Source organism: Heteronotia binoei, chromosome 11 (assembly GCF_032191835.1).
Source record: "Heteronotia binoei isolate CCM8104 ecotype False Entrance Well chromosome 11, APGP_CSIRO_Hbin_v1, whole genome shotgun sequence".
Classification (NCBI taxonomy): domain Eukaryota; kingdom Metazoa; phylum Chordata; class Lepidosauria; order Squamata; family Gekkonidae; genus Heteronotia; species Heteronotia binoei.
Window position 1 is genome coordinate 67,981,471 of NC_083233.1, and position 26,014 is coordinate 68,007,484.

The 26,014-nt window shown below is 46.2% G+C and overlaps 1 protein-coding gene across 1 annotated transcript in view; it reads left to right on the top strand.

The window, feature by feature from the left end:
• The window catches only part of GALNT9 (polypeptide N-acetylgalactosaminyltransferase 9), a 307,400-nt gene that overhangs the window by 64,765 nt on the left and 216,621 nt on the right, over positions 1–26,014 (top strand). The window contains exon 2 of the mRNA XM_060249993.1: positions 16,916–17,096. Coding sequence (XP_060105976.1) covers positions 16,916–17,096 — 181 coding nt within the window. The remainder of the gene's footprint in view (positions 1–16,915; positions 17,097–26,014) is intronic.

The window sequence follows — 26,014 nt, forward strand, 5'->3', positions numbered from 1 at the left end:
GCACTTGTGGACCTCCTGATGGCACCTGGGTTTTTTGTTCACTGTGTGACAGAGTGTTGGACTGGATGGGCCATTGGCCTGATCCAACATGGCTTCTCTTATGTTCTTATGGTGCACTGGTCATCATCCCTGCTGGACTGTGACTTTTCTGGAGGAGCCATTCCACTTGGCAGGGGCTGCTGCAAGCCCAGGCTGTCTTCCCCACTGCCTGTCTGACCGGGTCTCAGGACTTCCAGCCTTCTTCTAGGATTCTCAGGCTGCCTAGGGCTGCCATGGTGGCCCACCCATTACCTGTGCCCATCTTTGCCCCCTGCTCCTGCCTCTGCTGTGTTGTCCGTGGTGGTGATAAGGGGGCCTGAGGAGCCCATGGCCTGCCCACAGACTCCCCTGAGGTGGTCATCAGGGGCCCATCCATGGAGGTCTGGGGTTGGTGTGGGGAGTTCCCTGACAGGGTAGGCATTAGGTAGGGACTCAGTGGAGCTGGGCTGGGGAACTAAACATTTTGTGCACTGCGAACCATTTTGCATACTGTGGTACCATTGCCTTGGTGGTGGAAAATGCCATGAAGTTGCAGTTGAAATATGGTGAGCCCTTAGGAGTTTTCAAGGCAAGAGATGTTCAGAAGTGCTTTGCCATTGCCTGACTCTGCATAGCAACCCTGGATTTCCTTGGTGGTCACCATCCAAATGGTGACCCTGCTTAACTTCTAAGATCTGACAAGATTGGACTATCTTGGGCTAACCTTACACGTTTAGAAAGAGGGCTTATAAGATGCTGCATGGCAAGGAGATAGCATAGAGAACTTTTCCTCCCACATTAGCAGTCAATACAAGGAGCCTGTTGATGATGATATTGGATTTATATTCCACTGTCCACTCCAAATCTCAGAGTGGCTTACAATCTCCTATATCTTCTCCTCCCACAACAGACATCCTGTGAGGTGGGTGGGGCTGAGAGGGATTTCACAACAGCTGCCCTTTGAAGGACAACTCCTGTTAGAGCTATGACTGACCCAAGGCCATTCCAGCAGGTGCAAGTGGAGGAGTGGGGAATCAAGCCTGGTTCTCCCAGATAAGAGTACACGCACTTAACCACTAAACCAAACTGGCACTGGTACAATGTTCACATCCTCTGGCACTATTGCCATAAAGGTGACCTCAGAAGCCCAGGGCCATGTAGGAGGAGCTCACCCCCAGTATGACTTCAACATCACTCAGAATTTGCTGCAACACCTGAGAATCAGTAGAGAATTGCATACTGCTGCAATTTCTCACCTCACATGGTCCCTTTGGTCTTTCCACCTTACCCTGCCCTTGCTCTTTATATTTCACAAAGCAATGTTTGCCTTCCTCAACATCACCAGCCTACACCCCAGCATCACCATCCTACACCCCAACATCACCAACCAACTCCTCAACATTCCTAGGAGTATAAACTCATTAGATATTTCTAAATCTCATTAGAGATTTCTAAGATTTCTACTGATATATAAGAGCCCCATGGCACAGAGTGGTAAAGCTGCAGTACTGCAATTGAAGCTCTGCTCACGACCTGAGTTCGATCCCGGCAGAAGCTGGGTTCAGGTAGCTGGCTCCAGGTTGACTCAGCCTTTCATCCTTCCAAGGTCGGTGAAATGAGTACCCAGCTTGCTGGGGGGAAAGTGTAGGTAACTGTGGAAGGCAATGGCAAACCACCCCATTAAAAAGTCTGCTGTGAAAATGACGAGGTGCGACGTCACCCCAGAGTTGGAAATGACTGGTGCTTGCACAGGGGACTACCTTTATCTTTTACTGATATATAGTCAACACTTTCCCCTAGCTTGCCATCATTCCACTGTTTTTTGCATCTGGTTGGTTTGGGTTCCCCCCCCCCCCCACACACACACACACAGTTTCCTTGGACAAGTGAGTCAAAGGCATCACTGGGAGTAAATATAGGTTGTTTGACTTGCCCAAGAAGTAGGAAAACCCCTTTGATGAGGCTGTATGATGGAATGCAATATTGCAATTGTGTTTCTTGGCTGGTGCTCTTGGTGCTCTGTCAATCACTGCAGGCTCTGAAGAGTGCGGGTGCTAGGAACAGCAAGGGGCAAAACTCCAGACTCTGAATTCAGGTTGGAGAGGCGCCTATTATTCTTATTTTTTTTCCCCCAAAGCAATATGCGTTTACCAGCGTGAACAACTCAAATGCTAGATTTCAGTGTAAAACACGTGAAATCCTCATAATTATGTATAGCTGAGCAAGGCCACCTAGCCTCCTCTCTACCCAGAAAAATAATAAGCCTCTTGATACCCTCTGCAGGCTGAACGTTTGATGCATTGTGCCTTTGTTCTTTTCTCAGTGCAGCCACCGTGGGTCGGTGAATAGTCCTACACAGTTACAGGTACACCGTTAAGGAATCTATTGTTGCAGAGACATTGTCTGCTAGTGCGGAAGCTGGACGGGCAGGAGTTGATCTATGGGCTACTAATGTGAATGTAGTCTTTGAGGAATGGGACTGGGGTCCCATCCAGTACCAATTTGAATGAACAAATTGATAGGAACAGCTGGCATCTCTAGATGTAAGTAGTCTCCTGGCCAATGCTCCCTATAAGCTGGGAACCCTTTTGAGCAAAAAATTCTACTTTGTGAGCTACCGACATTAAAGTTGTAAGCAATTTATGGCTACTGCATGAATTAGTGTGTCCTGGGGCCATTCTTCCTGCACTAAGACAAAAATGTGTGAGACAGAGGCTAAAAAACTGTGAGCTAGCTCACACTAACTCAGCTTAGTGGGAACAGTGCTCCTGGCATTGGATAACATGTGTTTTGTCTAATGAAAACTCTTTTGCCTTTTCTTGAAATAGCCCAAGCTAGCCCAATCCTGTCGGATCTCACAAACTAAGCAGAGTCAGCCCTGGCTTGTATTTGGATGGGAAACCTCCAAGGAATACCAGGGTCAGGACACAGAGGCAGGCAATGGCAAGCCACCTTCCAACTCTATGATTCCCTTTCAACTCTATGATTCTGTGATTCACCTCAAAAATGTCTCTTGCCTTAAGTCTAGCTCACCGCCTAGTGGCGCATAATGCTAAAAGAGCTAGAACTTCTGCCTGCCAGACAATCTTAGGATCTCCCAGCTATACTACACGCACTGCCATATGATAATTGATTAATTGAGCTCAGCTGTCTCACTGAAGGATGACACCCTCCCCATTTGCTTTGAATCTTGCACGGAATGAAATGTGGTATGAATTCAAGATTGAGTCTCTTTCTATTTTGATTTTGTGGTTCTAACATTAAGCTGCTATTGGAAGCCATGTGCAATGGGACAGCTTTAGAGCTGTGCCCGTCCAACTGGAGATGTTGCTGATCTCACGTTTCTTTGACCTTCCCTCAAATTTCCTTTGGATGTTAGCCTATGGATGGACTCTCCATACTAATGGTGTGTTTTGCATTACAATAAAATTGTAGTGACTGTTGTCAGAATTCCCTGTGGGATTTTTGTAGTCATCAAATATGCTATAGATGGGAAGGAAGGGGACATGGTATAGCTTGTTCTCATCAGATCTCAGAAGCTAAGCATGGTCAGTACTTGGATGGGAGACTACCAAGAAAGTCTCTACAGAGGAAGGCAATGGCAAACCACCTCTGCTTCTCATTTACCTTGATTTGGATGGGAGACCACCAAGGAGGACTCTGCAGAGGCATGCCATGGCAAATCAACTCTGCTTCTCATTTGTCTTGAAAGCCCCTTGCTGGGGTTGATGTAAGAAGGGTTGATACTTGGAAATGGAGACCACCAAGGAAGACTCCGCAGAGGTAGGCAATGACAAACCACCTCTGATTCTCTCTTGCAGAGGAAGGCAATGGAACACTACCAGTTTGGTGTAGTGGTTAAGTGTGCAGACTCTTATCTGGTAGAACCGGGTTTGATTCCCCACTCCTCCACTTGCACCTGGTGGAATGGCCTTGGGTTAGCCATAGCTATAACAGCTGTCCTTGAAAGGGCAGCTGCTGTGAGAGCCCTCTCAGCTCCACCTACCTCACAGGGTGTCTGTTGTGGGAGGAGAAGATATGGGAGATTGTAAGCCGCTCTGAGTCCCTGATTGTTGTTGTTGTTGTTCTTCTTCTGCTTCTCACTTGCCTTGAAAGCCCCTTGCCAGTGACACTATACGTTAGTTGTGACTTGATGCTACATACGTACATATACATGGTGGTGGTGGGAAGTGCCATCAAGTCACAACCAATTTATGGCAACCCTGTAGGGTTTTCAAGGCAAGAGATGTTCAGAGGTGGTTTGCCATTTGCTGCCTCTGCATCTCAACTCTGGTGTTCTTCGGAAGCCTCCCATCCAAATACTAGCCATGGCTGTCCCTTGATTAGCTTCTGAGATCTGAAAAGATCATGCTGGCCCGGGCACACACATACATATACTGTAGATATTCACATTTCTGCAGTAAGAATGCTTCAGATATCCACCTGAGCAAGAACCTCTAAATCTACCTAAAATATTAGCTGATTCTAATCCGTTCAGATTGTGAGCGAACACCCACTTGCATGTTTGCGGTTTGTCGCATCATGTTAAATTCGTCAGTGTATTTGATTAAACACAAGCCAAAAAAAACCATGGTATTATCGCAGGCGATAGCCTCGCTTTTCTTCTGTGGATTGAGTTGTCAGGAGAAAGAATTATTCAATCACTTCCTAATTAGTAAAGCATCAGCAATGCTCTTTTTTTTTTTTTACGTGCTTTCAGAATGCAGCAATGCACTGCCGACATCCGTTATACATGCCCAGCGAGGTTATTACGAATGCTGTTGGCATCTTGTTTTGTAGGCGTCAAGGACATATTCCATGCAGTTCAAGTGGATAAGGGGTAGCTTGTGGCAATTCCCCAGAAATAAGGATTTGACTCAAGGAAACCAGAATGTGTTGCATGTTTGAAAAGGGAAAGCAGGCCAATTTATTTCCGGCTATGGGAAAAAAGAGAGTTTCTTATGGGACCCTGTTAAGCTTTGGACAGCTGAGAAAAGAACGAATGTATGGAAAGATCGCCGACGAGGGTGAGCCACTGCAATACAACAGTTTGCTTGTGATCTGGAGTCCAAACCCACACTCTGAAGGTCACTGGGTGTTCCCCTAAATTATGAGTGCAGATTTTTTTTTTTTTTTTTTGCTAATTGCAATAATGCGCCAACTCCTGGGTGGTTTACCTATACAGAGAAATTGTGATAGGATTAGTGGACATTAACAAAAAAAACCCAATACACATATTTGTTTTATTGTTTATTTTAAATGGTGAATAAAAAAACTACAAGTTCATTCTAGGTTCATTTCAAACGGCACAATAAAAACGCGACACGCTCATTCTAGACTTCTCCCTTCATATTGAGTGGGGCTGCGAGACGCATTTTGTAGCAGGATCTCCTTTGCGTATTAGGCCACACCCCCTGATGTAGCCAATCCTCCAGGAGCTTACAGGGCTCTTCTTACAGGGCCTACTGTAAGATCCAAGAGGACTGGCTACATCGGGGTGTGTGGCCTAATATGCAGAGGAGCTCCTGCTACAAAAGGAGCCCTGAGTGGGGGGAAGGTGCCCAACTCGAAGTTTGCTTAAGGCACCGAAAACCTTGGTTCTCCACCGAATGTTCATTCTAAATGCGCTGCATTTTGGAATTTCAAAGATTTCTGTTATTGAGCAATCAATGTGCGTGATGGGAACTGTGATCCACCTCGTCCGGCCAGCCAGATGCTGCTGAGAAGTTCATGAGCTAAACACAAAAGGAGTAACCCCCCTCCTGACATGATTGCTACCTCACCAACTAGTATTCAGAGGCATCCTGTTTCTCCCCTAAGATTGCCAACTTCCAGGTGCTGCCTGGAGATCTCTTGGAATTACAACTGATTTCCAGGCTACAGAGATCGATTCCCCCAATGAAATGGCCGCTTTGGAAGATGGACTCAGTGGTATTAGACCCTGCTGAAGTTTCTCCCATCCCCAAGTCTCATTCTTCCCAGGCTCTAACCCCCAAATCTTCAGGAATTTCCCAACCTGGCGATAGCTACCCTATTCACTCCAGAGGTTCCATTTTGCTATCATGGCTAATAGCCATAAATGGTCTTCATAAGGTTGCCAATCCCCAGGCGGGGGCAGGGGATCCCCTGGTTTGGAGACCCTCCCCCACTTCAGGGTCATCAGAAAGCGGGGGAGGGGGAATGTCTGCTGGGCACTCCATTATTCCCTATGGAGACCAAATCCCATAAAATATAATGGAGAATTTATCTGTGGGTATCTGGGGCTTGGGGGTGCTGAGTTTTGAGGTAGAGGCACCAAATTTGTAGCATAGCATCCGGTGCCTCTCCTCAAACCACCCTCCAAGTTTCAAAAAGATTGGACCAGGGGTTCCAATTCTATGAGCCCCCAAAGAAGGTGCCCCTGTCCTGCATTATTTCCAATGGAGGGGAGGCATTTAAAAGGCATGCGGTCCCTTTAAAAGTGATGGTCCGAACTCCCTTTGGAGTTCAGTTATGCTTGTCACAACCTTGTTCCTGGCTCCACCCCCAAAGTCTCCTGGTTCCACCCCCAAAGTCCCCAAGATATTTCTTGAATTGGACCTGACAACCCAACTTCTTCATTAATTTGTCTCACTCATCTAAACAAGTGGCCATGATCACAGTCTGTGGCAGAGAGTTCTTCCAGAAGTTAATTAAGTACTGGATGAAGGAACTTCCTGTCTCAGTTGACTACCCAGCAGCTTCTTGGGAATGCCCCTGAGATCTAGTGATAGGAGAGAGGGAGAAAAAGCACTCGTCTCATTTTCTAAATTTGTCATGATCTCCCCGAGTTATCTTTTTGTTCTGCATTTTAAAATGGAGAGCTCTTAAGCATTTTCCTTGTAGGGAATGGCTCTAATCTAATGTACCTACATCTATCTTAGGGTTACTGTATTTTGAAAAGCAAAAAAGAGGACATATTTCCCAACTGACTATTTCAAACAAGTTATCACTGCGATGAATCTCATTTTAAATACCCCTACTGTTTAAACTGTGATAATTGCTACCAGCTTGGAATATTCTTAGTCTTTCAACCTTGAAAGATAATATTTTTATTTTTATTTTTTTTAAAAAAAGAGCCCAAAAAAGGATGGACACCCCCCAAAAGGGTAACCCTACTCACTGAGAGCCAGTTTGGTGTAGTGGTTAAGTGTGCGGACTCTTCTCTGGGAGAACCAGGTGTGATTCCCTACTCTTCACTTGCAGCTGCTGGAATGGCCTAGGGTCAGCCATAGCTCTCGCAGAACTGTCCTTGAAAGGGCAGCTTCTATGAGAGCTCTCTCAGCCCCACCCTTCACACAGGATGTCTGTTGTGGGGGAAGAAGATAAAGGAGATTGTAAGTCGCTCTGAGACTCTGATTCAGAGAGAAGGGTGGGATATAAATCTGCAGTCTTCACAAATACCACCCCCTAAATTCACAGGATCCTCATTGCTGTCAGATGGCCATCTAGCTTCTGTTTAAAAGCCTCTAGGGAAGGAGAGCCCACCAACTCCTGAGGAAGCCTGTTCCACTCAGGAAGTTCTTCCTAATGTTGAGCCGGAAACTCTTAGGATTTAATTTCAACCCATTGGTTCTGGGCCACAGAAAACAATTCCACACCATCCTCTATATGACAGTCCTTCAAGTACTTGAAGACGTTGATCATATCACCTCTCAGCCACCTCCTCTCCAGGCTAAACATGCCCAGCTCCTTCAACCTTTCCTCATAGGACTTGGTCTCCAGACCCCTCACCATCTTCGTCACCCTCCTTTGGACCTGTTCCAGCTTGTCTATATCCTTCTTGAAATGTGATGCCCAAAATTGAACACAATACTCCAGGTGAGGTCTTACCAGAGCAGAGTAAAGCGATACCATCTCTTCACGTGTTCTGGACACTGTACTTCTGTTGATACAGCCCAGAACTACATTTGCCTTTCTAGGTAAGAGAACTCCAGTGCTGCTTTTCTTCAAATTCCATGTTCATGAACTGGTCTCAGTGATCCCAATTCTCAGGGGAACTTTCCTTTGCTTTTCTTTCTGTGCTTGTTTCCTGTGTTCCATCTCTCCGGAGCTTTGCAAACATGCTTCTGCCTCCTGCAGCGCTTAGCAACATGACATGTTCGAGGAAACTGGACTTGGGAGGCATTTTCATGCTCTGCCCGCTAGCGTAATGGGAAAGCGATCCCGCAATCACGCCTGTCAGGTTTTTGGAAGTTGTCTTCAGCCGGCTTGCGTGGCAAAAAGCAAATGGTAATGACTTCGCCTTGTTTGTCTTGGCAAATGCGTTGCTCGAATTTTTGATCAGGCTGATTCTGCGAGGATTTCGCTGCGCAGAAGATGCATATTCTGAGAGTGCCACTTGCTGACCTCCCTACCTGATGATGATGATGATGAAGAAGAATGCAGATTTGTACCCTGCCATTCTCTCTGAATCAGAGACTCAGAGCAGCTTACAATCTCCTATATCTTCTCCCCCCACAATAGACACCCTGTGAGGTGGGTGGGGCTGAAAGAGCTCTCCCAGAAGCTGCCCTTTCAAGGATAACTCCTGTGAGAGCTATGGCTAACTCAAGGCCAATCCAGCAGGTGCTAGTGGAGGAGTGGGGAACGAAACCCGGTTCTCCCAGATAAGAGAGCCATGGCTGACCCAAGGCCATTCCAGCAGGTGCAAGTGGAGGAGTGGGGAATCAAACCCGGTTCTCCCAGATAAGAGAGCTATGGCTAACTCAAGGCCATTCCAGCAGGTGCAAGTGGAGGAGGGGGGAATCAAACCTGGTTCTCCCAGATAAGAGAGCTCTGGCTAACTCAAGGCCATTCCAGCAGGTGCAAGTGGAGGAGTGGGCAATCAAACCCGGTTCTCCCAGGTAAGAGAGCCATGGCTGACCCAAGGCCATTCCAGCAGGTGCAAGTGGAGGAGCGGGGAATCAAACCTGGTTCTCCCAGATAAGAGAGCCATGGCTAACCCAAGGCCATTCCAGCAGGTGCAAGTGGAGGAGTGGGGAATCAAACCCGGTTCTCCCAGATAAGAGAGCTCTGGCTAACTCAAGGCCATTCCAGCAGGTGCAAGTGGAGGAGGGGGGAATCAAACCCGGTTCTCCCAGATAAGAGAGCTCTGGCTAACTCAAGGCCATTCCAGCAGGTGCAAGTGGAGGAGTGGGCAATCAAACCCGGTTCTCCCAGGTAAGAGAGCCATGGCTGACCCAAGGCCATTCCAGCAGGTGCAAGTGGAGGAGCGGGGAATCAAACCCGGTTCTCCCAGATAAGAGAGCCATGGCTAACCCAAGGCCATTCCAGCAGGTGCAAGTGGAGGAGTGGGGAATCAAACCCGGTTCTCCCAGATAAGAGAGCCATGGCTAACCCAAGGCCATTCCAGCAGGTGCAAGTGGAGGAGCGGGGAATCAAACCCGGTTCTCCCAGATAAGAGAGCCATGGCTAACCTAAGGCCATTCCAGCAGGTGCAAGTGGAGGAGGGGGGAATCAAACCCAGTTCTCCCAGATAAGAGAGCCATGGCTAACCCAAGGCCATTCCAGCAGGTGCAAGTGGAGGAGGGGGGAATCAAACCCGGTTCTCCCAGATAAGAGAGCTTTGGCTAACTCAAGGCCATTCCAGCAGGTGCAAGTGGAGGAGTGGGCAATCAAACCCGGTTCTCTCCATGCGCTTAACCACTACACCAGGCATCTATATATTTCCACAATAAAATAAAATCTGTTTTAATTCAGGTTGAGTGTCACATTTCCCCTCAGTCCTTTCAACTATAGCTTGCAGGCACAAGGGACAGAGAAAATACGCCATTCGTATTCTGAGCTCTGTGTTTGTTTTCCATACTGTTGTCTTTGTGAACCTTTTCATTCCAGTTGTTCTCAGGCTTGGCGCTCCCGTTGTGTGTCCTTGCTACCCTCCTTGCACTATTTGACCCCATTATTGAATACAGGAAACTGCTCTGTTTATTTAATTCATTTATAGCCTGCTTTTTCTCCCCAGTGGGAGCCCAAAGTAGCTTACATAGTGCTTCATCTCTCCTCCATTTTATCCTCACAACAACCCTGTGAGGTAGGATAGACTGAGAGACTAGGATTGGCCCAAGGTCACCCAGTGAGCTTCCATAGCACAAGTGTGGATTCAAACCTGGGTCACCCAGATACTAATCCAACACCCCTGGTTTGATACCAGCCATTGGTCTATCCTGGGCCATATCGTCTCCTGTGAGTGGTGATTGTCTCGCTAGGGTCTCCTTACAGGGCTATCACATACCGTAATTTATTACCCTTTTAGTTGCAGATGCTCAGGATTTGACCTGGGATCTTATGCCTGCAAAACTGGAGTTCTACCAAGAGCCAGCATGGTGTAGTAATTAAGACTGATGAACTCTAATCTGGAGAACTGGGTTAAATTCCCCGCTCCTCCACATGCAGCCAGCTGGGTAACCTTGGGTCAGTCACAGCTCTTTCAAAACTCTCTCAGCCCCCCAAAAGCAAGTCTAGCTCACCACCTACTCTTGCATAATGGTAAAAGAGCGAGAACTTTAGACTGCCAGACAATCTTAGGATCTCCTGGCTACACACAATGCCATACAATAATTATTATTGTCATTAGGTATTCTACCACTGAGCCATAGCCACACCCCATATATCCCACTATATGTGCTGTTGTGGTGCAGTGGTCAGAGTTTGGGACTAAGATCTGGGAAACCTGGGTTCAAATTCCCACCATGCCATGGCAATTGCAGGTTGATCTTGGGCTAACAAATACCTCTCAGACTTGTTATGCGGATAAAATGGAGAAGGAAGACCTGGGGCTTTCTGAAGAAAAGGCAGGATCATAATTGAACAAGAGGGCTAGAAAGGAAAGACAGATGTGGCTCAAATGAGCCTAGTGTGAAGAAGAAGAAGAAGAAGAAGAAGAAGAAGAAGAAGAAGAAGAAGAAGAAGAAGAAGAAGAAGAAGAAGAAGAAGAAGAAGAAGAAGAAGAAGAAGAAGAAGAAGAAGAAGAAGAAGAAGAAGAAGAAGAAGAAGAAGCCTGACAAACCCTTTCAGGAATTAATTTGGAATATGAAGACAGAAAGACTAATTGTGATAATAAATAACCCTTTTTTTAATTATACCCATTGAACGTTTGGAACAGGAATCGCAGCATTATAGCTCCATCTATATCTCCGCTCAAGGTGTTCATGGCAAAAAAAATTGGTTCATACCTGCAAAAGAACATAATAGATTTGAACTTTTACATAGATGTAATTTGTTAAAATTAATGGATCTCACAAGAATTGGAAAAATTTTGAGCAAAAGAAAACTGGATAGCACTGTAGGTGAGCTGTTGCCATGGTTTGCTTACTTCCAACTTCATCAAATCTTAGAACAGAACTCTTTAAAAAGCAGTTTGCCCAAACCGTTAACAGCTTTCAAACAATTAATAAAACAGCCTACATTTTAAAGGGTATACTGTACTTAATAAGATCTTGGTACAATCAATGTACGGTATATAAAAACCTCCTACCTATGTTTCTTATTGGGGAAAAGACACCACAAATTCACTAACATGGGGAGGGACAGTGGCTCAGTGGTAGAGCATCTGCTTGGGAAGCAGAAGGTCCCAGGTTCAATCCCTGGCATCTCCAAAAAAGGTCCAGGCAAATAGGTGTGAAAAACCTCAGCTTGAGACCCTGGAGAGCCGCTGCCAGTCTGAGAAGACAATACTGACTTTGATGGACCAAGGGTCTGATTCAGTATAAGGCAGCTTCATATGTTCATATGTTCATTGTCTGACTGACATCTAATCCGGAACTCAGATTTCTTCCAATCTAAAAAAATTGCTGGTTAGAAACTAACTTTTTAAAACAATAGCCGAATAGTATCTAACATTGCAAAAACTTAGCTACATGCATAAAACAGCATCATCTTTGTGCTGTAGATATGGGAATGTTGCTATGTACTGGCATACTTGGTGGCCCTGCGAAATGATTCAAGATTTTTAGCAATTAGCAGTTGTATATATAAATAAAATTACAAATCAAAGATACCTTTGGCTCCTAATATATTAGTTTTCAAACTATGGAAAGGAAACAACTTAAAGACACTTCACAAACAGTTAGTAGAATTTCTTTGTGCTGCAGCTTGCCTGGTAATAGCAAAGTCGTGGCAAAGCACAGTTCCAATCAAACTCTCTGCCTGGATATCTAAAATAAGTGAACTTTGTATACTGGACAAAATCACAGAGGCACTACTACAGAGCAATTTAAACGACTATGAATCTAAGTTTACTTCAATTGGATTTCCTCTCCTGGAATTCCTTGCATTATAAAAAGAATTTGAGACAACTTTGGACAAATAAAACAAATAAAATTTAGCTTATTTATCTGTTTCTTATCTCTGCCCTGGATAGCTCGGACTAACCAATCTCATAATGCAGGGGTGGCCAACAGTAGCTCTTCAGATGTTTTTTGCCTACAACTCTCATCAGTCCCAGCCATTGGCCATGCTGGCTGGGGCTGATGGGAGTTGTAGGCAAAAAACATCTGGAGATCTACCGTTGGCCACCCCTGTCATAAGATCTTCAGAGCTAAGCGGGGTCAGCCCTGGCTAGTATTTGGATGGGAGACCTCCAAGGAAGTACCAGGGTTGCGATGCAGAGTCCAAAAATGGCAAACCACCTCTGAACATCTCTTGCCTTGAAAAACCCTAAGCTGACTGTGATTTGACAGCCAAAAAAGAAAAATCTGTTCCTTCCCACATTATAATATCATTTTTCAAGTCTGCATATTTTAGAATCTTCTGTTTATGATATATTTTAATTGCTGTGTGTGACTTGGGGAGCCATTCTTGATTGAAAAGCTAAATAATAGTGGTTGGCTATAATATTCCCATCACTTGTAACTGCAGAATGTGACTGATGACTTTTTAAGAGCACAAGTAGACCAGACAGCTAGAAATCCATGATCGCATCTAAAGATAGCCACAGAAGAGGGTTTTGTGTGCGAGTGTGCAAATGTGACCCAAATTGTACCAGAGCCAAGCTACTGGGGAACAGGAAGTTAGGAATCAAGCAATATCTTTCCCAGGCGCATATAACAACTTTGAGAGGGCCTTTAAATTAGGGTGACGTTTTCTTGTGATTTGATGCCTCAGGATGTAATGATGAATGCTATTTTAATTGGTTTTCAAAGAGAATTAGATGCAGTCATGAAAAAGCAGTCCATCTGAGAGTATTCACCATGATCCCGAAATGGAGCCCCCACATTCAAAGACAGTGTAACTCTGAATACCTGCAACAGAAAACTTTGGCTTAGAATCATAGAGTTGGAAGGGACCTCCAGGGTCATCTAGTCCAACCCCCTGCACAATGCAGGAAACTCACAAACACCTCCACCGAAATTCACAGGATCTTCATTGCTGTCAGATGGCCATCTAGCCTCTGTTTAAAAACCTCCAAGGAAGGAGAGCCCACCACCTCCTGAGGAAGCCTGTTCCACTGAGGAATCGCTCTGTCAGGAAGTTTTTCCTAATGTTGAGACGGAAACTCTTTTGATTTAATTTGAACCCATTTTTATGCCTCACCTTTAGGTTTCATGTATACATCTGGTTGGCTACTGTTGGAGACATAAAATTGGACTAGATCTGATCCAGGATCTTATATTCTCTTGCGTTTAGTACCAAACACCCATTTTTGTACCTGTATTGCACCAAAGCTGAACAAGTATGATTTCAAAAAACAGCCCCCCTCCCCCCGATTTGCTATGTGTTCTCAACATCTTCCATTGGGAAAAATACATCTCTAAATTTTGGGAGGTAAGATTTTGGGAAGAATTTCTCATTTTGTGTTGGTCCCAAATGTTTGGAACAAATGTCTATAATGCATCAGATTTTTAACATTCAAGAAACAGAAACAAAATACCACACTGGAAATGAACAGGAAGAGAAATGAAAAGGTTGAGAAAAGGATGAACAGGAAACACGACGCAGTCTTCATTTGCTGATTCGAAACAAGCAAGTGAGACTAGGAGAAGGGTTAATACCAGGGCTTTTATTGTAGCAGGAACTCCTTTGCATATTAGGCCACACACCCCTGAAGTAGCCAATCCTCCAAGAGCTTACAAGGCTCTTAGTACAGGGCCTACCATAAGCTCCAGGAGGATTGGCTACATCAGGGGTGTGTGGCCTAATATGCAAAGGAGTTCCTGCTACAAAAAAACCCCCTGGTTTATACCTGCACCTCCTTGCTGGGTTTCAATCTGATGCACACTCCCCAGTATTTTCTGAAACACTTGGGAATCATAATGCCCCTGTATAAATCGATAGTGCATTTATTTTTATTTATTTGATTTGATTTATATCCCGCCCTACCCCACCAAAGCGGGCTCAGGGCGGCTACAAGGCTCTTAGTACAGAGCCTACCACAGTGCAGCCTCATTTGGAGTACTGTTTACAATTCTGGTCACCGAACCTCAAAAAAGATATTATGGCATTGGAAAAGGTGCAGAAAAGGGCAACTAGAATGATTAAAGGGTTGGAACACCTACCCCATGAAGAAAGGTTAAAACACTTGGGGCTCTTTAGTTTGGAAAAACATTGACTGAGGGGTGAGATGATAGAGGTTTACAAGCTTATGCATGGGATAGAGGAGGTAGAGAAAGAAGCACTTTCTCACATACAAGAACTCGTAGACACTCAATGAAATTGCTGAGCAGCCGGGTTAGAACAGATAAAAGGAAGTACTGCTTCACATAAAGAGTGATTAACACATGGAATTCACTGCCACAGAAGGTGATGGCAGCTACAAGCAGAAACAGCTTCAAGAGGGGATTGGATAAATATCTGGAGCAGAGGTCCATCAGTGGCTATTAGCCACAGGGTATAAATGGAATCTCTGTCTGGAACAGTGATGCTCTGTATTCTTGGTGTTTGGTGGGGGGGGGGCAACAGTGGGAGGGCTTCTAGTCTCCTGGCCCCACTGATGGACCTCCTGATGGCACTTGGTTTTGTTGGCCACTGTGTGACACAGAGTGTTGGACTGGATGGGCCATTGGCCTGATCCAACATGGTTTCCCTTATGTTCTTATGTAGATCTGACCTCTTGTCTCTCACTACCTTGTCTATTTTGGCCCTTCAAAATGGTAATTGCTAACCAGTCTCAAATTATTAGCAGTCTGAATAGCTCCAAGCTCATTGGAGCTTGGAAGCTAAGAAGGGTTGGCTCTGTTCAGTACATGGATAGGAGGCCAACAGGTAAGTTCGGGGTCATTACACGGAGGCAGGTGATGTCATACCACCTCCATTCTTCTCTTGCCTTGAACACCCGAGCGGGCTGCCATAAATCAACTGTGACTTGACATCACTTTCCACCCCCTGTCCTGACCTAGATGGCCTAGGCTTGCCCAATCTCATCAGATCTCAGAAGCTACTTGGATGAGAGACCACCTAGGAAGTCCAGGGTTACTACGCAGAGGCAGGCAATGGCGAACCACCCTCTGCTCATCTGTCGCTAGGAAAGCCCCATGGGGGGTGTCACCATGAGTAGGCTGCGATTGGACAGCACCTTATCCTCCTCTTCCTCAAATCGTTACAAACAAACTCTAATTTGCTTATGATGAGTTTGTATCCAAAAAATCCCCAATGGCAATGTAGAGTACAAAGCCATTGGGGGGGAAGCATGCAGCCCAATATTTCCAGGATGGTTCACACAAGCTGGGTCTAAACCAGCAGCTGGAGGTGACACAGGGACAGCCCCCAGATGGTTTAAAAAAATCAAGTCCAGACATGAACAACTGGGGACCATCCCACTCCCGTATGCACCCTTTCCTCCAGCGCTGTTGAAGCGACTGAAAAAGCTACTACCTGTGAAGTGGTAGTAAATTTCCACAGTGCTTCCCTGCTGCCTTTTCTGGCCACCTGAATGGCGAGGGAGCACCTGGGAAGAACCGCTCAAGAGCTTGAGTGGTCTGACCACTCCTCCAGTGCACATGCAGCCTGTCCCCCCAACAGGCCACACGCCGTCTGACCGCCCTGGGGGTGTTTCACCCTCTGCTGGATTTCTTTCAGGAGAGCCAGTTTGGTGTAGCGGTTAAGTGTGCGGACTCCTATCTGGGAGATCCAAGTTGGATTCCTCACTCCTCCACTTGCAGCTGCTGGAATGGCCTTGGGTCAGCCATAGCTCTCACAGAGCTGTCTTTTAAATGGCAGCTGCTGTCATAGCTCTCACAGCCCCACCCACCTCACAGGGTGTCTGTTGTGGGAGAGGAAGATAAAGGAGATTGTGAGTTGCTCTGAGTCTCTGAGATTCAGAGAGGAGGGCAGGATATAAATCTAATATCTTCTTCTTCCGCTAATGGGAGGCTGCCACCCCAAGTCGCTGGTCTGTACCCAGCCATGATGAGCAAATTCTGGCTTGCTTGCAATGTGTGAATACTGTTCTGAAGTGTACACTCTGAGAGGGCCTTTTGTGTGTTGCCAAGAATAAATTAAGCAATTAATAGGTCCTGTGGCTATTTTAGACTCCATCCCCTCCGCACACAGAGAGGAGGCTGCCCGCTCAGCAGCGTTTACAGATTTTTGCCTTTGAATCCCCCTCAGCTGTGGGTGGGTATTGTCAGCACATTTATCTGTATTCAATCACTTCTGCTGCAGGGTTGCAGTGGGATTAGCTGCTCCCCAAGGAGGCTGCCCATTGTCCCTCTGAACGAGGGTGTTTTTTTAAAAAAAAACTCACTCTGTTCCTTTTAAGCCAAAATAACCTGCTTTGAGGATGGACCATTCTTCAACTTTCTTTTCCTAAACAGAATAGTGAGATTTGCCTCTACTTTTCATCAAGAGGAGAAAAATGTGTCTTGGGTAACAGGATTTTGGGAAAGGCAGCTGAAAGATAAGCTTCCACTGAAACATATTTCTCCTATTTTTTTCTCTCCAGGTCTAGCCAAACCAATGGGATTAGTTGAAGGCCCTGGGGGCCTGGGACAAGGAGGAATGGCTGCCACCCTGAGAGATGACAGCCACGAATCGGAAACCAAGTATGAAGAGTATGGTTATAATGCCCAGCTGAGTGATAGGATTTCGCTGGACAGGTCTATTCCGGACTACCGGCCAAAAAAGTAAGTTGTTCTTATCGTTTTTTTGAGCAGGAAAACACAGGAATGCAGTTCTGGCTGGCTTGGAATCAGGGGGTGTGGATGAGTTCCTGCTGGGCTCTTTCTACTAAAAAACTGCTATTGGAGAGCCAGTTTGGTGTAGCGGTTAAGTGTGGGGACTCTTATCGGGGAGAACCGGGTTTGATTCCCCGCTCCTCCACTTGCACCTGCTGGAATGGCCTTGGGTCAGCCATAGCTCTGGCAGAGGTTGTCCTTGAAAGGGCAGCTGCTGTGAGAGCCCTCTCCAGCCCCACCCACCTCACAGGGTGTCTGTTGTGCGGGAGGAAGGTAAAGGAGATTGTAGGCCGCTCTGAGACTCTGTCCTTGAAAGGGCAGCTGCTGTGAGAGCCCTCTCCAGCCCCACCCACCTCACAGGGTGTCTGTTGTGGGGGAGGAAGGTAAAGGAGATTGTAGGCCGCTCTGAGACGCTGTCCTTGAAAGGGCAGCTGCTGTGAGAGCCCTCTCCAGCCCCACCCACCTCACAGGGTGTCTGCTGTGGGGGAGGAAGGTAAAGGAGATTGTAGGCCGCTCTGAGGCTCTGTCCTTGAAAAGGCAGCTGCTGTGAGAGCCCTCTCCAGCCCCACCCACCTCACAGGGTGTCTGTTGTGGGGGAGGAAGGTAAAGGAGATTGTGAGCCGCTCTGAGACTCTTTGGAGTGGAGGGCGGGTTATAAATCCAATATCTTTTTCTTCTTCTTCTATTGTTATTGTAATTATTTTAACTTGATGAATCGCCCCATCCTAGCCGAAACCAGGCTTTAGGGCAATGTGCAACAATAAAAACATACAATAATCTTTAAAATCAGTTACTGATAACAGATTACAAAACCAATGACATCTGTTATGAAATGCTCTCATAACAGCATTTATGATATGACGAAATCCTGTTTTCCAGATGCTGCATCAGGGCAGGGAGTCCCCTGGGGGTGGGGGGAGAAGGATATCAGCCCGGCAAACCTCTGTCTGTCGCTGTGCTCAAACGAATGCCTGGCGGAACTTCTCTGCCTTGCAGGCCCTGTGAAGCTGTAAAAGATCCCGCGGAGCCCTCATGTCTTCTGGCAGAGCGTTCCACCAGGTTGGGGCCAGGACTTTTATATTGCCATGCATGAAAATGATCCTTGTTTTGATCTGGAAGGAACTCCAAAGGGTAACTCCCATCTTAGAAGTTAGGAAAGGGTTAGCAGTTGATGAGCTGGGGAGGGGGGATGAATTTGGAAATGTCACCCAAGGATCCCAGCCTCCCGGTGGGGCCTAGAAAATCTCCTGGAATTACATCAGTTCTCCAGGCTAAAGAGATCAAGTGCGGAAAAACTCAGCTTGAGATCCTGGAGAGCCGCTGCCAGTCTGAGTAGACAATACTGACTTTGATGGACCGAGGGTCTGATTCAGTATAAGGCAGCTTCATATGTTCATATGCCCTCTCTGGCCCTTCATCCTAGGCATGAGGTCCCTACGGTCCATGGTCTCAGAGGTGTTAAATTCAGCTGCCAAGAGTGGTTTTTTAGAATTAAACTCAGGACAAATGCCACAGCAAAATGGTTGCTCCTTGCCTTTTTAATGTGCTGGTTAATCAATGAGAGGAGAAAAGCGGCCTGGGGTGCCATAAAAGGGAGCCCTTCTTTCTTTTTTGTATTTCTATCCTGTGTTCCTGCTAATCCTCAAGTGCCAGAGAGAGCAAAGTCTGAGTCCAGTGGTATCTTTAAGACCCCCAAAGTTTAATTCGGTGTATAAGCTTTTGTGTAGGTGCACACTTTCTTGGACTTAAGGGTGCCACTGGACTCAAACTTTGTTCTGCTGCTTCAGACCAACACAGCTATCTCACCCTGAATCTATCAACAGAGAGAGAGAACTATATACTACCCTCAGTTTTACCAATCTAAGAAGACAAGGCATACAAGAAAGGAGGGGTGAAGATAAAAGATCAGGGAAGTTGATGGGTTTGATAGTTATATATAGATATATAGAAGAAGAAGAAGAAGATATTGGATTTATATCCCGCTGTCCACTCTGAAGAATCTCAGAGCGGCTCCCAATCTCCTTTATCTTCCTCCCCCACAACAGACACCCTGTGAGATAGATGAAAATACTGGATTTATATCCCGCCCTCCACTCCGAAGAGTCTCAGAGCAGCTCACAATCTCCTTTATCTTCCTCCCCACAACAGACACCCTGTGAGGTGGGTGGGACTGAGAGGGCTCTCACAGCAGCTGCCCTTTCAAGGACAACCTCTGCCAGAGCTATGGCTGACCCAAGGCCATTCCAGCAGGTGCAAGTGGAGGAGTGGGGAATCAAACCTGGTTCTCCCAGATATGAGTCCGCACACTTAACCATTACACCAAACTGGCTCTCCTTGTTGGGCCAGGCTGATGGGTCTTGCACTGGCAGTCTCACTTGGATGAAAGTATACTGGTAGAATTCTCATCGGCAGAGACTCATTTGCATATTAGGCCACACCCCCTGATGCCAAGCCAGTCAGAACTGCGTTCCTATGCATTCCTGCTAAAAAAAAAAAAAGCCCCGGTGTGGCCTAATTTGCAAATGAGTTCCTGCTGGGTTTTTTCTACAAAAAGCCCTGTGCAAAACAATGGTGATATCAGGGATATGACCTTATATGCAAATGAGTTCCTGCTGGGCTCTTTCTACAAAAAGCCCTATGCAAAACAATGGTGATGTCAGGGGTGTGTGGCCTAATTTGCAAATGAGTTCCTGCTGGAATTTTTCTACACAAAAAGCCCTGAGCCACACCCCCTGACACCAAGCCAGCTGGAACTGCCTTCCTGTGCATTCCTGCTAAAAAAACCCCCACAGCTCATAGGACCCGTAGTTGTCTGCTCACTGACAAACACCAGAATGTCCTTCCTTTTTCTTCTGTAGTCTTGAGGTATGTTGCAGTAGGTAACCAAGAAGGCTGACAAAAAATAGGGCTACCAGATGTCCTCTTTTTGAGTTTGAAGGTTAGGAATATTCCTAGTTAGTAATTATCACAGCTTAAAAAACAGGTTTAAAATGAGGTTTGTCATTTTTTGGTTACCTGGTTACTTAGTTTTTCTGAAGTTTCTTTGTGTGTTTGTGTGAGTGAGTGACTGAGAGAGAGAGAGAGAGAAAGAACATAAGAGACCAGCTGGATCCAACCAATAGTCCATTTAGTCCAGCATCCTATTTCAAAACAGTGGCCAACCTATTCCCCTGGATGACCAACAACGGGGCATAGAGACCAACGCCTACCCTTGATGTTGCCTCCTGGTTCGGGAATTCAGAAGATTAGTGCCTTTGAATATTGAGGTTCCCCTCAGCCACCATGGCTGAGTGAGTCATGTGTAGTCCAATCTACATTGTCTTTGAATTGATATGAAAAACAGAGTAAGGGGTCTTTAATTATAGGAAGAAAGGCCTTTTTTTCTGTACTGAACCATGTATACATTTACAACCCAATGTTACCATAGCATCAAATTCTCTCTTTGACATTACAGTGATATGTTTAATGGGCTTTTTTACTCCTTAAGTACTGCTTTTGTTAAGCGCTTTCAAAATATTTCCATCCTTCCAATATCCCCCCAAAACAGACATCCGCCTTCCGCCGTCATTGAAATGACAATCTGTAATGTCTTAATGCAACCAAAGGAATGCAGTGATTCTAAACTGCTCTCTGTAGACAAGACTGAAAAGAATACTTAATTAATTTTCTAATAATAATCCTCTGTTTTAAAATCCCCATTGGGGATTCCCAGCCACAGCCGAAAGTTTAAATAAAGTACCTTATTATGTGGGGAGAAAAGTTAAGTCAAGCACGACAGATCTTCTCAAAGAGCTGGCTCCAAGTTAAATAAGCTTCGAGGCGCTTTTTGCTGGCGGCTAAGAAGAAAACTGCCACACCACGGAATCCAAACAGACAAATTCCTTACATCACAGGGATTAGTTAAGAGTTGGTGTGTACTAATATTAGCATGCTCATGAGAGAGGAGGGAACGGTAGCTCAGTACCCGAGTATCTGTTTGGCATGCAGCAGGACCCAGATTCAGTCTTGAGCAGGGGTGGCCAAACGTTCTTAATGTAAAACCCACATAGAATAAATGCCAGATGTTTGAGAATGCCAGATGTTGGAGAGCTATAAGATGAATGGAAGGAAGGGAGAGAGGGAGGAAACGGTGAAAAGAAAGCAACTTTAAATGCATTCTCCAAGACACCACCTGGCTTGGCTTGGAGAAGTGATTTAAAGAGACAAATGACTTCTCCAAGCCGGCCAATGGGGCAGTGGGCTCTTCAAGAGCCACACAATATGTGTGAAAGAGCTACATGTGGCTCCTGAGCTGTAGTTTGGCTACCCCTGGTCTTGAGAATCTCCAGGTAGTTGGGATGTGAAAGACCTCTTTGTGAAACTCTGGAGAGCCGCTGCCAGTCAGAGTAGACAATACTGACCTTAATAAACCAATGGTCTGTCCAAGAGCCTGATCAATGGTCTGCATGAGAACAGGGAGACCCCGCCCTTCTATCTGAATCAGAGACTCAGAGCGGCTTACAACCTCCTATATCTTCTCCCCCCACAACAGACACCTTGTGAGGTGGGTTGTGCTCAGAGAGCTCTTGCAGCAGCTGCCCTTTCAAGGACAACTCCTACGAGAGCTATGGCTGACCCAAGGTCATTCCAGCAGCTGCAAGTGGAGGAGTGGGGAATCAAACCCAGTTCTCCCAGATAAGAGTCCACTCATTTAACCCCTACACTAAACTGGCTCTCAATAGAGCAGTGGTCTTCCCAATCAGGGCTGGCCCTGCCACTAGGCAAACTAGGCAGCTGCTTAGGATGCTGGCCTTCTTGGGGCACCTAATTGGGTGCTCCCCATGTGACTCAATGATGTTATCAGTGCAGGGGGGAGGCACCAGAAGTTAGCTTTGCCTAGGGTGCCAGATATCCTAGGGCCGGCCCTGTTCCCAGTGGTCTGCATAAGAAGCTGGAGAGCTGCTACATTCATAGGGGACAATTTGTGTGTATGTATGTGTGTGTAGAGTGCCATCAAGTTACTTCTGACTTACGGTAACCCTATGAATGAATGACCTCAAGAAATGTCTTCTCATTAACAGCCTTGCTCAGGTCTTGCAAACTCAGGTCTTGCTGAGTCCATCTATCTCCTTGGGGCTCTTTAGCTTGGAGAAAAGTCGACTGCGGGGTGACATGAAAGAGGTTTACAAGATTATGCATGGGATGGAGAGGGTAGAGAGAGAAGTACTTTTCTCCCTTTCTCACAATACAAGAACTTGTGGGCATTCAATAAAATTGCTGAGCAGTCAGGTTAGAACAGATAAAAGGAGGTACTTCTTCACCCAAAGGGTGATTAACATGTGGAATTCACTGCCACAGGAGGTGGCGGCGGCTACAATCATAGCCAGCTTCAAGAGGGGGTTAGATAAAAATATGGAGCAGAGGTCCATCAGTGGCTATTAGCCACAGTGTGTGTGTGTGTGTGTGTATAAAAATTTTGGCCACTGTGTGACACAGAGTGTTGGACTGGATGGGCCATTGGCCTGCTCCAACATGGCTTCTCTTATGTTCTTATCTCACATAAAGTCTTCTTCTTGTCCTGCCGCCTTCACCTGTTCCTGCTGTTATTATCTTTTCCTGTGGCTTTTGTCTTCTCACAATGGGACCAAAGTCTGATAGCCTCCGTTTCATCTTTTAGGGAGAGTTCAGGCTTGATTGGATCTAGAACCCGTTTGTTTGCCTTTTTGGCAGTCCACGGCATCCGTGAAACTCTCCTCCAGCACTGCATGTCAAATGCATCAACTCTCTTCCTGTCAGCTTCCTTCATTGTTCCGCTTTGGGGGCAATACTGACCTCGATAGAGCAGCGGCCTGCCCGACCGTCTGATCAGTGTGGTTCGCATGAGAGCCTGGGGAACTGTTGCCAGTCAGAGTAGACAACATTGGCCTCGATAGAGCAGTGGTCTCAGTATAAACCACTTCCTGTGCATTTGTGGCTACTTTTTGTTTCTGTTCACCAGGGGTGGAATTCTAGCAGGAGCTCCTTTGCATATGAGGCCATACACCTCTGATGTAGCCAATCCTCCAGGAGCTTACAAGTCTCTTTTTCGTAAGCTCTTGGAGGATTGGCTACATCAGAGGGGCGTGGCCTAATATGCAAAAGAGCTGCTGCTAGAATTCCATCCCTGCTGTTCACTATATATTTGAGATATTATGTGTAACAATCCACATGCTGCCTGATAACAGACGGGCAGTTTAAGCCACTCTGGAGACGACAGGCAGATCCAAAAAGCATGTACACATGAGCACATCTGCCTGCTGTCCCCGTCCCACAAGCGGCCTGTCCTGGACTGGATTGAAGCTGCCTCAGAAAGGCACCACTTTCATAGTGGTACTTAAATTCTGAAGCTGCTCTGAGGCACTTCCCCAGCTGTCTGGATGGCTGGGAAGTGCCCGAGGAGTTGCTGACAGGTGCACAAGAACTCTGGAACCTCCTCCATGGTGCATGGAGACCGTCCCTGTTCCAGGAGTGGGCCACGGGCTGTCTGGAAGCTCCTGGCCACTCTCTTTCTGGCTGACTCTCTTCCAGGGTGACCTGATGCCACCCTCAGTTGGCCACTGGGTTGGATCCAATCAAGTTTTCAGTTAGTGAAAAGGGGAGGGGGATTTCTTCACCAAAAGAGCCAGTTTGGTGTAGTGGTTCAGTGCACAAACTCTTAACTGGGGCAAACCGAGTTTGATTCTCCACTCCTCCACATGTAACTTTTGGAGTGATCTTGGGTCAATCATAACTCTTGCAGAGCTGTTCGTCTCAAGAGCAATTTCGTCAGAGCTCTCTCAGCCCCTCCTACCTCACAGGGTGTCTGTTGTGGGGAGGGGAAGGGAAATAAGATTGTGAGCTGCTCTGAGACTCCTTCCGGTAATGAAGGATGGGAGTATAAATCCAATCTCTTCTTCTTCAGTTATGAGAACTTTATGGACAAACGCCAAATGGGAGAGCGGATGCGGTAGGGGGAAAACGAGCTGAGGTTGAGTTAAAAAGCTGGCTAGATCCAACCTGCTGTGCACGACAGTAATTCTAATGATATTGGGCTGCAAATATCCATGAATTTCTGCTCCTAATTCATATTTGCTGCTGTGAATAAGCTCCCGAAATGAGACAGAAGGTGTCAGAATATTGTTGTTGGCTCCTGAAAGGGGAAAAAAAAGCAATGACTGGTGCGGTTGCATCATTAAGCAAAGAGAACTTGTGACGCGCAACAGTGATTCAGGTCTATTATGATGTGACTTAGAGACGTCTGTGTATTTTAATGAGGAATGTGATATGCAATCGAGAGACTAGGGGTAAATGGGAGGCACCACAACCATTTCAGGACAACTGACGAAAACAGTGCATTTGTCCAGCTGTTCAGAATGTCAGTGAATAGCTGGGCTCAGGATTTCAAGTAGGCAGAAGGGAATTCCTAGCCACATCATTGGAAGCAGGGCTTTTTTTGTAGAAGGAACTCCTTTGCATATTAGGCCATGCCCCCCCTGATGTAGCCAATCCTCCTGAAGTTTACAGTATGCCCTGTACTAAGAGCCAGTTTGGTGTAGTGGTTAAGTGAGCAGACTCTTATCTGGGAGAATCGGGTTTGATTCCCCGCTCCTCCACTTGCACCTGCTGGAATGGCCTTGGGTCAGCCAGAGCTCCGGCAGAAGTTGCCCTTGAAAGCGCAGCTGCTGTGAGAGTCCTCTCAGCCTCACCCACCTCATGGGGTGTCTGTTGTGGGGAGGAAGATAAAGGAGATTGTGAGCCGCTCTGAGATTCAGAGTGGAGGGTGGGATATAAATCCAATATCTTCTTCTTCTAAGAGTCCTGTAAACTCTTGGAGGATTGGCTACATCAGGAGTGTGTGGCCTAATAGTCAAAGGAGTTCCTGCTACCAAAAAAAGCCCTGATTGGATGAATGATGGAACCAGGCTCAAATGTATTTATTTATTTCATTCTATTTATAACCCACCATCCCCTATAAACAGGGCTCAGGGTGAGGGTGAATTTTCCCGGAAGCTCCTAGAGCGGCCAGTGTGGGATGTCACCAGCACAATGATGTCACTTGTGAGTGATGTCATCGCACCAACGACGTTGGGAGGGGATTCTGAGCGGGAGAACCCCAACCCAACCTGGGAGTTTGGCAGCCCTATTGTAAATCCAACAGATATTAGACACCTTTGGTGAAAGTCCTCTGCATTCTGAGAGTTTTGTAGCTCCGCAACTAATGCAGAAGTGATGCTAGGGAACATTATCTTGCCACATTTTGATGCCACCCCAAGTTTTCCTCCCCCCCTCCCCCGTCTAGCTCTTCCCATTAAATACTTTATTGATTCCCTTTTGTTTAGACCTAGCTAGATTTTCTAATTAAGCAGCAAGTTTAATTATACCAGAAAAGGGGGTTAATGTAATCTTGATTATTAACTGTGGCCCTTGGGATTATGAAAGGAGAATGGGCAAACTGTTGTTATTAAATCGTAAAAAAGGAAGGAGTGACCTTATCTGAAAGCCCTTGCCACATTGCAGGATAGTAAATTTTCCCCTTGCTGCATCTCATGTATATATTTATGATCTGACCCGCACTTGGCCAGGCTGGGATGAGCTGATATATGACCATTTTAGTTCCTTTTTTTATTCCATGCATTGTCTTTTGGGTTCTCCTTGATGATTCTGCTGTTTTTCTTGCGCCATAATATTTTATGGGACTGGTTACTAGGATACCTGGAGGAGCCTCTTCCTGTAGGGTTGCCAACCTCCAGCTGGGAGGAGGTTGGGACGTCCTGGGAGGAGCCAGCTTCATGACTCGTCAGGTTTAGAATGAATTGAGTAATGCATAAAATAGGTCATGCCCCATCATATATGTCCGACGAAGCTCAACA